General features: G+C 35.8%; 1 protein-coding gene across 5 annotated transcripts in view; it reads left to right on the top strand.

Annotated features, from left to right (window-relative positions):
* The window catches only part of KLHL8 (kelch like family member 8), a 125,827-nt gene that overhangs the window by 10,118 nt on the left and 100,495 nt on the right, over positions 1–15,214 (top strand). Inside the window, exon 2 of one of the 5 annotated variants that reach the window (XM_037830215.1) lies at positions 7,536–7,600. The exons of 3 other annotated variants lie outside the window; for them this stretch is intronic. Coding sequence is in view for 1 of the 2 variants with exons in the window: in XM_037830219.1 (XP_037686147.1) it covers positions 7,598–7,600 (3 nt within the window). In the remaining variant the exon portion in view is untranslated. Of the gene's footprint in view, positions 1–7,535; positions 7,601–15,214 lie in introns of those variants that run through there. One more of the 5 variants, XM_037830219.1, reaches the window with a different exon arrangement.

Genomic DNA, 15,214 nt, shown 5'->3' with positions numbered 1-15,214 from the left:
GAGGACCTCCCATTTGTCTATTTGTTCTTTGGTTGCTCGCGCCTTAGGTGTGAGGTCTAAGAAACCACCTCCTATCACAAGATCTTTAAGATATTGCCCTACATTTTCTTCTAAGAGTTTTATGGTCTTGGTACTAATGTTTAGGTCTTTGATTCATTTAGAGTTAATTTTTGTATAAGGTGTGAGATAGGCATCCTCTTTCATTCTTTCGGAAATGGATATCCAGTTCTCCAAACACCATTTATTGAAGAGGCTGCTCTTTCCCAGTTGCTTTGGCTTGACTGCCTTATCAAAGATCAGTTGTCTGTAGATGCGAGGGTCTACTTCTGAACACTCAGTTCGATTCCATTGGTTGGTATATCTGTCCTTATGCCAGTACCATGCTGTTTTGACCACAGTAGCTTTGTAATATGCTTCAAAGTCGGGTAGCATGAGACCTCCTACTTCGTTCCTCTTTCTCAAGATATTTTTGGCTATTCGGGGCACCTTGCCTTTCCAAATAAATTTGGTTATTGGTTTTTCTATTTCTGTAAAGTAAGTTGTTGGGATTTGAATTGGTATTGCATTGAATCTGTGAATCAGTTTAGGTAAAATTGTCATCTTAACTATATTTAGTCTTCCAATCCATGAAATGGTATGTTCTTCCATTAGTTAAGGTCTGGTTCAATTTCTTTTAGCAGTCTCTTATAGTTTTCTGTGTAAAGGTCTTTTGTGTCCTTGGTTAAGCTTATTCGTAAATACTTGATTCTTTTGGTTGCTATTGTAAATGGGATTTTTTTCTTGATTTCCTCCTCTTGTTGCACATTGCTTGTGTATAGGAACACTACAGATTTTTGGTGTTGATCTTGTAGCCTGCCACTTTGCTGTACTCATTGACTAGTTCTAGTAGCTTTGCTGTAGATTTTTCTGGATTTCCTACGTATAGAATCATGTCATCTGCAAATAGTGAAAGTTTTACTTCTTCCTCTCCAATTTAGATGCCTTTTATCTCTTTTTCTTGCCTAATTGCTCTAGCTAGAACTTCCAGCACAATGTTGAATAACAATGGTGATAGTGGGCATCCCTGTCTTGTTCCTGATCTTAGAGGAAAAGCTTTCAGTCTCTCCCCATTGAGTATGATGTTAGCTGTGGGTTTTTCATATATTGTCTTTATCATATTGAAAAAGTTTTCTTCTATTCCTATCAGGAAAAGATGTTGAATTTTGTCAAATGCCTTTTCTGCATCAATCGAGATGATCATGTTGTTCTTCTACTTTGATTTATTAATGTGGTGTATTACATTAATTGATTTTCTTGTGTTGAACCAGCCTTGCATACCTGGAATAAATCCCCCCTGGTCATGGTGTATAATTCTTTTAATGTGCTGCTGGGTTCGATTTGCGAGTATTTTGTTGAGGATTTTTGCATGTATATTCATTAAAGACATTGGTCTATAATTTTCTTTTTTTGTAGTATCTTTGTCTGATTTTGGTATTAGGGTGATGTTGGCTTCATAGAATGAGTTAGGTAGCTTTCATTCCTCTTGAATTTTTTTGAAGAGTTTGAGCAGGATTGGTACTAATTCTTTCTTGAATGCTTGGTAGAATTCACATGTGAAGCCATCTGGTCCTGGGCTTTTCTGTTTTGGGAGCTTTTTGATGACTGACTCAATCTCGTTACTTTTGGTTGGTTTGTTGAGGTCATCTGTCTATTCTCAAGCCAGTGTTGTTTGTTTATGCTTTTCTTGGAAACGTCCATTTCATCTAAGTTGTCTAGTTCATTAGCATCTGGTTGCTCATAGTATCTTCTCATTATCTCCTTTATTTCTGCAGTGTTGGGAGTTATGTCTCCTTTCGCATTTCTGATTGTATTTATTTGCATCCACTTTCTTTTTCTTTTTTCTTTTTTTGCTAGCCTAGCTAGGGGTCCATTGATTTTATTGATTTTCTCAAAGAACCAACTTCTGAATTTGTTGATTCTATTGTTTTCCTGTTCTCAATTTCATTTATTTCTGCTCTAATATTTGTCATTTCTTTCCTTCTGTTTGCTTTGGGGTTAGCTTGCTGTTCTTTCTGTAGTTCCTCCAGGTGAACAATTAATTCCTCAATTTTTGCTCTCTCTTCTCTTTTAATATAGGTGTTTAAGGCAATAAATTTCCCTCTCAGCAGCGCCTTTGCCACATCCCATAAGTTTTGAGATGTTGTGTTTTGATTGTCATTTGCCTCAAGGTATTTACTAATTTCTCTTATTTCTTCTTTTACCCGCTGGTTTTCTAACAGGGTGTTATTTAGCCTCCAAATATTTGTGAATTTTATGACGTTCAGCCTGTTATTTATTCCAACTTTGTTCCATTATGGTCTGAGAAAGTGTTTTGTATAATATCAATATTTTTAAATTTGTTGAGACTTGCTTTGTGACCCAACATGTGGTCTATCCTAGAGAATGTTCCATGAGCACTTGAGAAAAAAGTGTATCCTGCTGTTGTTGGATGTAGTGTTCTATAAATGTCTGTCAAGTCTAGTTCATTTTTCATACAATTCAACATCTCCATTTCTTTAGTGATCCTCTGGATGTTCTATCCATTGATGAGAGCGGTGTATTGAGGTCTCCAACTATTATTGTAGAGTTGTCTACTTCTCCGTTCAGTGATCTCAGTGTTTGCCTCATGAATTTTGGGGCATTCTGGCTTGATGCATAAATATTTAATATTGTTATGTTTTCGTGATGAATTGACCCTTTTATTAATATATAGTGTCCTTCTTTGTCTCTTTTAATTGTTTTACTTTTGAAGTCTAATTTGTCTGATATTAATATAGCTACTCCTGCTTTTTTCTGGTTGTTGTTTGCATGAAATATCTTTTTCCAACTTTTCACTTTCAGTCTATTTTTGTCCTTGTGTCTAAAGTTAGTTTCTTGTAGACAGCGTATAGATGGGCCCTCTTTTTTAATCCATTCTGCCAACCTGTGTCTTTTTATTGGAGAGTTTAATCCATTAACATTTAGTGTCATCACTATAAGGGCAGTACTTTCTGATACCATTTTGTCTTTTGGATTTTATATATCATGTCTTATTTTTTCCTCTCTCTCCTTTTACCCTTCCTGATAATTTTCATTTCTACACTCTTCTCCAAACCTCTCTTGCCTGCCTTTTCCTATCAGCCTGTAGCACTCCTTTTAGTATTTCTTATAGCTCTGGTCTCTTATTCACAAACTCTCTCAGGGTCTGTTTGTCTGAAAATATTTTAATCTTTCCCTCATTTTTGAAGGACAGTTTTGCCGGATATAGAATTCTTGGTTGGCAGTTTTTCTCTTTCAGTATCTTAAATATATCACACCACTGTCTTCTTGCCTCCGTGGTTTCTGCAGAGAAATCTGTACATAGTCTTATTGACCTTCCCTTGTATGTGATGGATTGCTTTTCTCTTGTTGCTTTCAGAATTCTCTCCTTTTTTTTTGACATTGGACAATCTGATCAGTACATATCTTGGAGTAGGTCTATTTGGATTTATTCTGTTTGGGGTATGCTGTACTTCTTGACTCTGTAATTTTCTGTCTTTTATAAGAGTTGGGAAGTTTTTAGTGAATATTTCTTCTATTCTTTCTGCTCCTTTTCCCCTGTCTTCTCCTTCTGGGATACCCATAACATGTATGTTTGGGTGCTTCATGTTGTCACTCAGCTCCTTAAGACCCTGCTCATATTTTTCCATTCTTTTCATCATCCATTCTTTTGTGTATAGGAATTCAAATGTCTTGTCTTCCAGTTCACTGATCCTTTATTCTGTCTGTTCAAATCTATTGTTGTATCCCTCCATTGTGTTTTTCATCTCCTCCGTTGTACCCTTCATTTCCATAAGTTCTGCGATTTGTTTTTTCAAGTTTACAAATTCTTTATGGTCATCCAGTGTCTTCTTTATATTCTCCATCTCTTTTGCCATGTCTTCCCTCAGCTCATTGAATGATTTAGGAGATTTGTTTGAACATCTTTAATTAGTTCTTCCCTTAGTTTATTGAATTGATTTAGTATTAATTGCCTCAACTCCTGTATCTTGGTTGAACTATTAGTTCGTTCCTTTGGCTGGTCCATATTTTTGTGTTTCCTAGTATGGCTTGTTATTTTAAGTTGTCTAAGCATCAGATGCTCTTGATTTATTCTGGAGCTCATTTTTACTCTTTTTCCTAGGGTTTTCTTGTTGGCTGGCTTTGTTCTCTAACCTTTGGTGTTCAGTCCAACTTATTCTAGACCTCTAACTTAGGTTCTATTTAGTTGATCAGAATTTTTCACCTCTTGTTTTTATGTTTCTTGCCCTTCCTCTTTGCAGTCTTTTAGTGAGAGGGTCTCCTCAGATATGGTCGACCCCAGTCAGGTTTTCCCAGTCTATAGAGGCCCAGGTCTCAGGAGGAGGATATGGCATTTCCCTGAGAATGAGACCCTCCTATAATGCCTCTACACTCAGTGCTTTTCCTATGCTGTCCAGCAGGTGGCAATTGCCAGCCTGGAGCTCCCCCACCAGTGTAAGGAGGTCCCATGCCTTTAGTTCTCTGGGTGACTCTGATCCTGATGAGGGCATGGCTGACTGAAGCTGATTTCTGAATTCTAGTCCCTGGGGTCTGAGTTCCCAGAAGGAGAGCTGCCAGTTGAGCTGGACCTCCCTCCACTCTTTCAATTCTTAGAACTCTAGCTGTCTCCCAGGGGCACTATTCCTTTCTCCCCTTTCCTCTTTGGGACAACTCCAGCTTAATTCCTTGGTCAGCCTGACTTGCAAATTAAAGAGTGGGGTGGAAGTTTTCTTCAGAAGTGAATCTGGAATTCAGAGAAGTTCTGGGTACTCCATGTCTCCCCAAGACTAGCCCAGATCTTCAACTTGGGCCATCTGATAGAAAATAACCACATATGTTACTTTAAGTTTTCTAGCCACATATGTTACTTTTAAATAAAAAAAAAAAAAAAAAAAAAAGAAAAGATAAAAGGAAAAAAGAAGTCTGTTTTTAAAGCCTATCCCCAGCCTTGAAGTTTTGTCAGTGTCAGAATAGAGTATTTAAAGATGCACTTGGGGCTATTAGCTGGATAATTACTCTCCAAAAGTTTTAATTATGCCCTTACCAGGGGGCTATTGAAATGTAAAAAGATAAGGAGTCAGAGAGTGAGAAAGGAAAAGGGACAAAATGTAGGGGGTGGGGGTGGGGAACAAAAAAAAACAAGCGTTTTTGGAGCCAGGGAATGGGGCCCGATTTTCTGTGCCCCTGTTCCTGGAGCCCAGCCGTTCTCTAGCATCCCCAGCTCCAAAAGTTAATTAATTAATTAGTTAATTAATTCTGCAGTTGAGTCTAGGTTGAGCCCCCCTTCTTGCTCCCAGCAGATTGTTGTTGTTTTTCTTTTCCTTTCAGGGAGCCAGCTGCAAAACTGTCCTTGGGGTCTAGGCAGGGAGGGGCACTAGACCCCTGGTCAAGGGGGACTTAAAAATTTCGCTGCAATCTCAGCTTTTCCACCCATTCCAAACTTGTGTATGAAGTGTGAGTGGTCACTGCAGACCCTGAAAATACTGTTTTATACAGTTCCTGGCTAATTTCCAGCTGCCCTAGTAGAGAGACTAAATTCCATATCTCACCACTCTGCCATCTTGCCCCACCCCCTTGCACATTATTTTTAAAATTAGTTTTTTAGAAAAGGAAACAGAACAGGTAATTTTTTCTTTTTTTTAAATGCAGTTTTATTGAGGTATATTCACTCACCATATAATCCATCCGTTCTAGTTTGTTAATGCTGCTGGGATACAAAACACCAGAAATGGACTGGCTTTTATACAGAGGGTTTATTTGGTTACACAATTACAGTCTTAAGGCCATAAAGTGTCTGTAAACTAAGGGTACCTTCACTGGAGAAAGGCCATTGGCATCCAGAAAACCTCTGTTAGCTAGGAAGGCACATGGCTGGTGTCTGCTTGCTCCCAGGTTGCATTTCAAAATGGTGTTCTCCAAAATGTCTGCATGAGCCTCCAACAGCCATCTTCAAAATGTCTGCCTCAGCTCCAGCGCCTATCTCAGCTTCTGTGCATTCTTGAAAGTGTCCCTCTTGGCTGTAGCAAGCTTGCTCCTCCTGTCTGAGCTTATATAGTGCTCCAGTAAACTAATCAAGGCCCGTGCTGAATGGGCGGGGCCACACCTCCATGGAAATTATCTAATGAAAGACCTCGCCCACAGTTGAGTGATCACATCTCCAGAGAAACATACAATCAAAAGTCTCCAACCCAATCAACACCAATATGTTTCTTGCCCACACAAGACTGCATCAAAGATAATGGTGTTTTGGGGGACATAATACATCCAAACCAGCACACAATCCAAAATGTACAGTCAGTTGTTCACAATACCATCATATAGTTGTGCATTCATTGCCACAATCAATTTTAGAACATTTTCATTACTCCAAAATAAAGAAAAAAATAAAAAAGAACACCCTAAACATTCCATACTCATTATCCCCCCTATTATTTAAATATATACTTTTGTCTTTATTTTATTACTCATCTGCCCATACACTGGGTAAAGGGAATGTTGGTCACAAGGTTTTCACAATCACACGGTCACACAATAAAAGCTGTATAGTTAAGCAGTGTCATCAAGAATCAAGTCTACTGGATTACAGTTCAAAAGATTCAGGTATGTCTGTCTAGGTATTCTAATACATTAGAAACTGAAAAGGAATATGTATATAATGCATAAGGCTAACCTCTAGAATGACATCTTGACTCTATTTGAAATCTCTTAGCCACTGAAACTTGATTTTGTTTCATTTCTTTTCTCCCTTTTGATCACAAAGGCATTCTCAATCCCACAATGCCAGGGCCAGGCTTATCTCTGGGAATCATGTGCCACATTGCCAGGGAGACTAACACCCCTCGGAGTCATGTCCTACGTAGGTGGGAGGGTAGTGAGTTTATTTGCAGAGTTAGCTGAGAGAAAGAGGCCACATCTGAGCAACAAGAGAAATTCTCTGGGGGTGACTCTTAGGCATAATTATGAGTAGTTTTAGCTTCTCCTTTGCAGGAATAAGTTTCAAAAGGGCAAGCTCCAGTATCGAGGGCTTGACTTACTAAATTGTGAGTTCCTAATGCTTGCGAGAATATCTGGAATTCCCCATGTGAGGAGGTTGTGGTATTTCCACATTTTTCCTGGTCCCTCAAGGGGACTTTGCAAATACTTTTTTATTTTCTGCCCAAAATACTCTGGGGTGTTTCAGGGTATCAGAACAGGTAAGTTTTGAAGCAAAGAGTACCTTCATTTCTTTCAGAGATAGAAGTTGATATTTAGGATATAGTGCCCTCATGCTAATAATAGTTCTGCTTCTTCTACCTGGAGTTGACACTACTGATTGATCCATTATCATTAGGCAGATGCTATCCACTCCTCTTCTCCACCCTCACCATTTATGGCCAAGAGGATGCATGGTAAAGAATGGTACCCTGATACAATCCAGCACATTAGAATACTATTTTGAAATGCTGAAAGATAATTTGGTTTCTTTATTCTAAAAATTAGACATTCTTTTTTTTCCTCAGCAAAACACCCAAGCAAAAGAAAATAAAGTATTTTATCTTCCAAACTAGATGGCCATATTTACATGGTAAGTCTGTTATTGTGTAATATTTCTGCTTATGTACAACAGAATATAAAATTAAACACTAATTGATGATCACTTTGAGTTTCAGTGTTACTGGTTTTGAAAGAATATGGATTGTATTACCATTTGCTTATGTAGATTAGATTATAACTTGTGATTTTAATTTATAACATTTAAAATTAATCCTTTTTGCATTTTGGGAATTTCAGAATTTGGTTAGAATTCTAAGTTTTGAGTTCATTCTTGTAATAGAGTTTGGAAGTAATCTATATCAAACTGCCCTGTTTTCTTTGTGTGGGTGATAGGTGGCTGGACTATAAGGTATTGAAGTGTGAAACCATCTTCTTTTTCTGAATCAGTTCCCAGCAGCATTCACAAAGCCTGGAGAGTTTGAGGTGGATCAAGTTAGGCCATGCAAACTTGTGAATGAATCTGACCAGAAAATAATGTCTTTCTCTTTGAGATCTTTTTTTTTTTTTTCTTTTTTTTTCCCTTTCCTTTGACTGTGGTTAGTATTTTCATTTGAAACTGAATGCTTTTCAAAGTACAAGGTTCTAAATCAAAACTTGGGGATTTATAGAATAAAATAGCAGAACTGTTTGGCTCTTTAGACTTGCTTTTTGAGCAGTTACTCTGAGAGGTCTGTATAGATCTCAAAGATCAGTTAGAGATGAATGCCAGCAATTGCTTAATAATTAATGTATAAAAGATAAGTCACTGTGCTGCATCTTTAGTTATTTTAATGCTGAGGATTTCTTAAATAACTTTAATAATGAAAGTTTGAGTTAAATTAATTGGGTATAGAAAACATAAAGGGAAATCATTTCAGCGAAAATTTTACGTACAGGAGTTCTATTATTTTAAGAGCATTGGTCATTTTATGTGTATTTTCTTACTCGTGAACTTTACAAAGTTCAAAAACATTCCCTGTATGGGGAGGATATTATTAATACCCTATTTCTGTTCTTAGTAAGTCACTTAAGCATAGTCACTGCCATACAAAGATACGGTTAATGCCATCTTTGGCCTAGTGGAAAGAACTTGGCCTTTGTTGTCAGGCAAGTCTGTTTGAATCCTGGGCATTTCCACTTAGTAGCTGTGTGACCTTGGGTAGGCTTCTTAACTTCGCTAAGCCTCCTTGTCCATATTTGTAAAAGTAGGACTAATATCTCTTTGGGTTGTCCTGAAGATTGACATTAATAAATGTAAAGTATTGATCTGAAATAATGATAGTAATTACTTATATAGCCTTAAAGTGGGCCTTAAAGTTCTGTGACCCACTTTGAATGTATGCTTTCTTATATTCCTCCACAAATTTCCCCATGATAAATAGGGGCTTTTGGAATCATTCCATTAATTGATTCCAAAACAGCAGTTGTACCATCTTGCAGTTGGAAACCTCTGACATACACATATTTACAAAATAGGTATCATACAGTTTGTGTCTAGTTTTTGTTTCCCATTATATTATCAGTGGAGGTTTTTAAGCAGTGAAGCGAGGTGATCAGATTTGAGTTTGGGGAGGATAACAGGCAGCAGTAAGAAGAATGTATTGGTGAGAGTTGAGGCTGTTAGGAAGTGTAATAATAAATGTAAATAATAAATAATAATAAATGTTAAATGATGAGGGCTGTGCCTAAAAGTGGTGTGGTTGGAGAGGCAAGGACAGACTAGACTATATGAGAGAAATTTAGGAAGTAGAATATATGAGACTTGGTTATACTAGGACAGAATGGAATAGCAGTTTTGAATCACATTCATGTATCTCATTGCCATAACCACATTATTATTATCTGTTTGTGTTTCCCATTAGACTATTCAGTTTCCTTAATGATAGAGAATATTATAATCATGTCTTATTCAACTTTATTATTTTTTGGACTTGTTTTAGGTATACATTTTAAAAAATAAGATTACTCTTGTGCAATCATAAAAAAAGGAAAATGCAAGTAATAGATCAGTTAAGGTATTCATAAAATTTCTTCACATTCAGGGTCTGACTCTTTGAAGCAGTTTTTATCTGAGTCATTCATATTGTTGTTTTTTCATGCAATATAATCTCTAGTCCATCAAGAACATTGATGATGCAGCCTTCCTTAAGAGTGCCCTGTCATCTTCTGGGGGAGTTTCTTGTAAGCCGCCAACACCAACATTCTTTAAGTTTTGATGCAGTGCTTTCTTGCTTGGTGTGTGATGTGTATTCCTTGCATGTATCTTAGTAGTTAAATACAGCTATATAACACACTCTCTTCTTTTGTGGATATCTGCCTTTCTTGAATCCCATAAAGTTGTGCTTCTGAAACTCTGTGGTGAAAAACCAGTTTGTGGATCAATACTTTTGTAAAAGAGGAAAAAAATGAATTACTAGAAAGATTAAATGAAAAAAAGGACTTATAAAATATAAACCTCAATTTTTTGTTATTAGATTCCATACATAAAATTACTTTGTCAAATATAAGTTTGCTATAAAAGTTTTGAAGCACTTCATTTACATTTTACCATGCTTTACCTTGTGAAAATAAATGGAAATTCCCAAACTCTTAGGAAAAAATTGATCCTTGTATAGCCATGGTAACAACTAGTCACGAGAGTCAGTTTTAAGCCTGATTAATCAATAAATGACAGTTCTTTGAAATTGGTTTAAACCAGTTTGATCAGTTAATGGCAACTTGCCTTAGTATGATTTTGAAAGCCATACAAGCAATAACAGCCCTCTGAGTAACTGTGCTTCTAAGCCTCTTAAAGTCCATCAATCCCTGAACTCCACACTTCCCTCAAACTCTATATAAGATCAGCAATGTGCTCTGATCAGACAGACTTTGCCTAACCAGTATAGCTTTCCCTTAAGTAAGTAATAAATTCAGCTTTGTGTTTTTTGTTTTGTTTTATCTGTTGAGTGGAAAATATCTCATCCTTTGGAACTTGGAAACATTATCAAATTTTTAATTGGTATGTTTTGTATTTTTATTCAGAGAATTGCCATTTGTTATCTTAAGGGTGACCCTGTGCCTTCTATGATATTCTCAAATGAAAACGTTGAGTAATATAGACCTCCTCCTAAAAGGGGGTTCACACATGTAGTTCCATATGTAGATAAAATTCAGGTCTTTTTCTGCTTGATACTAGACTTTTAGACCATTATGATTACAATAAACTAAAGTGGTCTAGTTTAAACAAAGAAATAATTACTGTGAAGTGTCAATGGAGTGCCTTTTTAATAAAACAGACTCCCAAATAGATATATCTTACTTAGTATTCAGCATAGTGAAAATGTTTACAGACCCTGGAAATGACATTAGCATTTAACAAGCAGAATTTAATACATGCTAATGCTAAGAAAAGCATTTGTTTAAGTCACAGTAATAGATTTTTGGAAGTTATGGTATATTTTGACTGAGTAGGAACGATTAATGCTGTTATCCAGTTTGTTAAAGCAGCATATTCTCCTTTTATTATCTGCTAATATATTTTCTTTTGGACTATTTGAATCAATATTAAATCTCTTAATTTTTGCCTTTGTAAATAAAAGGAAATAGTCAGTATAACTTGGTTTCTTCTCACTTAAAGGTAAAAAGAAGAAATTTTAAGAAAAATATTCACATTTGAAATAAAATGACACAAAAATGTAAATGTGTTAAAATATGTACATCTGATTGTGATTAAAAGACTGTATCCAGAATGCAGTATAGTTTAGTTATTAATCTGTACATTCATTCCAAAAATATTTTTAAGTGCCTCAATGTGATGGGTATTGTGCTCAACATTGCATTTATATATAGGGGGCTTATATAGAGTTACATTGAAGACCAGTAGTGAAAAGCCAATTATTACAAGTATTACGAATTGGACCAAAAGTTGAGTATGGTGTATTCTACTTTATGATAAATGCAATGAAAAAGATATCAGATTTTTTTATGGGAGAACAGGGGATGTATACCCAACTCCAGTGAGGGATAAAGAAGATTTTCAGGAATAGCCCTCTTGAGTAGTTGAGTCTTAAAAGATAAGTAAGCATCAGCTAATAAGAAACAGGTAGTGGTGAAGGGCATTTAGAAAAGATAGGATATCCTGAATAGAGGCAGAGAAGTGTGAAATAGCAGAATTACAATCAGTCAAGTTTTACTCTTTGTAGCAAGAGGTAGGGTTTGCCATGTTGTTATTTCACAAAATATACTTGAGTTAATTTTGCAAGTGTGTACACATGATCAACTTTCAGATATAACTCTAAACTTAATCAGATACTTCCATAAAATTTTATATTTTGTATTATCTAAACTCTTCATTGAAGTAAAGTTATTTTAAAGAAGAATGTGTATAATAGCACTTTTGCTGTCTGTAGTAAGTACTACAGCAGCAACTATATTATAGTGTTGAGTTTATTTACTTATTTTTTAATTTTTTTAACTTTATCAAAAAATTAAAAAAATACATTCCAAACAAAACAAAGGAATAAGAAAAACAAATAACCTAAAATAACTACATTACTTCCAACATGTTCCTACCATACCCCAAGAAAATTAACAAACCATAGTCATTCCCAAGAATTCCCGTATCATTAAGATTACCCTCAAGGTCTTATCTGTTCTTAATAGATTATCATTTCCCCTTCACTAGTTGCTGTCTGTTTCTAGGTCCCCTACATTCTATAATATAAAACATTTTACTTTTTCACAGAGTTCACATTAGTGGCAGCATACAATATCTCTCTTTTTGTGTCTGGCTTATTTCACTCACCATTATGTCTTCAGGATTCTTCCATGTTGTCATATGTTTCATGACCTTGTTTCTTCTTACTGCTGCATAGTGTTCCATCGTGTGTATATACCACATTTTGTTTATCCAGTCATCTGTTGAAGGACATTTGGGTTGTTTCCATCTCTTGGCAATTGTGAATAATGCCGCTATGAACATTGGTGTGCAAATATCTGTTCGTGTCACTGCTTTCAGATCTTCTGGTTATATACTGAGAAATGAAACTGCTGGATCATAGGGTAACTTGATATCTAGTTTTCTAAGGAACCGCCAGACTGTCCTCCAGAGTGGCTGTACCATTATACATTCCCACCAACAATGAAAAGAGTTCCAGTTTCTCCACATCCTCTCCAGCATTTGATGTTTCCTGTTTGTTTAACGGCAGCCATTCTAATTGGTGTGAGATGATGTCTCATTGTGGTCTTAATTTGCATCTCCCTAATGGCTAGTGTAGATGAACATTTTTTCATGTGTTTTTTTAGAGCATTGAGTTTTTAAAGAGGTTCTTTCAAAGTGCCATTGGGAGTTTTTCTTTTTAGTACTCTTCTGATTAATGTGTAGTACAAAAGAGGTACTCTTTACCTGCAAAAGAGCTTAGTTATGAGGATAATACAGTATAATATGGTGTAATACAATATTCTGCATAATAATATTATATATTGACTTTTTCCCTAAAATGTGATGTAGTCAACAAATGCAAAGAATTTAAACAAAAAGAGACTGAAGTAGACTGGCTTAGCATAGTAGTATCTTTATGCTTTTGCTGTCAGTCCTGCTTTCTGTAATTCATTGTAAGTTGTGTTTACATGTAAAAACACATCAGTTTTTATGTGATGATTCTGTGAACCAGTGATTGCATATTTCAGATGGTTTGTATGGGGTGTGAATATATCTCAATGAAACTGCATTAAAAAACATCAGTTTTGTTAAATATTCGCTGCAATGAAGCAGTAAAACCTGTCTGCTTCTGTTTGAAGTACTTTTGCTTCAGAACTTCCTATTTTGTTGATATGACTTCACTTTAGGATGTTAAAAAATTGCCTCAGCTTCCTATCTGCTTCAGTGTCTTGACATTCCAGGGTGTGATAGAAACAAACTTCTGTGGACCATCTCTCATTTTTCTAGTGTTTTTGATCTCTTAATATATTTGGGCAAGGGAGAGAGAGCACTATTTTTTTTTTTCTCCTTAAGAGTCAGAATCTTAGTTACATTTTTTTAAAATGCTGGATTAGAGTTTAGACTGAACTATACTTTCAGTTGATACTGATATACATTGTTTATAAAGTTCCAAAGTTTGATAAATGCCTACCACAGAGTGAACTGATGATAGGTATTCTTTACCCACTCTTGTCTTCCTATTCTATTATATATAATAGAATTTTTAAATTTGAGGAGATTGCATACTTTGAACACACCATTTCAAACGAATTTGGTATGGAAAGTTTTGAGCTGTTATCTTTTGAATTTTACAAAAATGAATATTTAATATGCCTTTTTCATAGAAACAGTTCTCTTGACAAAGGAAGTAATTTTGTGACAACAATAATAAATAAAGCTTTTCACTGAACAGAAACTAGAACAGTTTAATGTAGGAAAAAAGTGTGTGTTAGTTTAGTTGTGTGTATTTAAACTGAGTAAAGCTAAAAAATACAGTATTACTGATGCCTGTCATAGTATTCATGATACTTAGGGCACAAAGTATGGTACAACAAAAATTCTAGGTGAAAGAAGATGTACTAGACTAATTAGTAGTGAAGTTAACCCAGTTTTTTATATTAGAAAAAAAAAACCAATGCAGCCCGCAAAAATCATGTTAATTCATGTACTCACAGACCCAGGCTCTCTGCTCATTATGGGCAGATTCATAGATGTTGTTAGGACACAATCTTCTCAAAGAGCTTATTCTATATTAAGCAGATAACTTGGAAATACAAATAGAAGGAAGAAAATGAGTAAGAAGTACAGAGTGCTATGTGGGTTCAGAGGAGGGCCAAATCTCATCCCATTAGTAGAATTAGCAAATGCTTCTCAAAAGAAGCATTATGTAAACTGGGCCTTGATAACATTCCTTCACAAGGAATAGCTTGAGTAATTGCACATATATTGAGGAAAACTGAATAGTGAAATCTGTGATATACTAGAGAAAGAATGGAATTAATCAGACCTGGATTGAAACCCTAGCTCCCGCCATTTTGTAGCTGTGTAACTTTGCAAATCAAGGATGGTTAGGCCCTCTGTAATGTAAGTTGTGATTAAAGGAGAGTATATATAAAATTTCTAGCACAATAAGTGGCACATAGTGGTTTAATAAATCATCTTTTTCCCTCCTTCCCTCCTACTTAATGTCAAAACTTAATGGAGGAAAAGACTGGCACATAGCATTGAGCCAAAGCGTGAAGGGCCTTGAATGCCATGATGCACTGTTTGAACGTACATTAAGCAATTTGGAAGTGGCAGTTAGAACTAGAGAAATTTGGCAACATTGCTCTTGATATTTAGGGATGGGAGGAAGGGGGTGTTGTTATTGGTTAAGGGAGACTATTATAATCAAGATAAGATATGATATGGGTCTAAACTAGAGTAGTGTCATTGAGAACAGGAAGAAAATTATGAATGGGAGAGTAATATTTTCAAGTAGAATCTAGTGGAATTAAAACTGATAGCTGTGAAAGTTGAGGGGATTCAAAATTGGCTCTGGTTTTGAACTAGGGTAATGGAAAAAATGATACTGCTACTTGGAAAAGGGGGAGAATCAGAGGGCATGGCTGATTCTAGAGGGGAGGATTTAGGGAGCTTGGTTTTTCATGTATTTTATTCTATAATTCTACTTCATTTGCAAAGTACTATCAGCAACACAGACCCTGT

The sequence above is a fragment of the Choloepus didactylus genome, chromosome 3 (assembly GCF_015220235.1).
Source record: "Choloepus didactylus isolate mChoDid1 chromosome 3, mChoDid1.pri, whole genome shotgun sequence".
Classification (NCBI taxonomy): domain Eukaryota; kingdom Metazoa; phylum Chordata; class Mammalia; order Pilosa; family Megalonychidae; genus Choloepus; species Choloepus didactylus.
The sequence above is the reverse complement of the archived record's forward strand: the minus strand, read 5'-3'. Positions and strand labels throughout refer to the sequence as shown.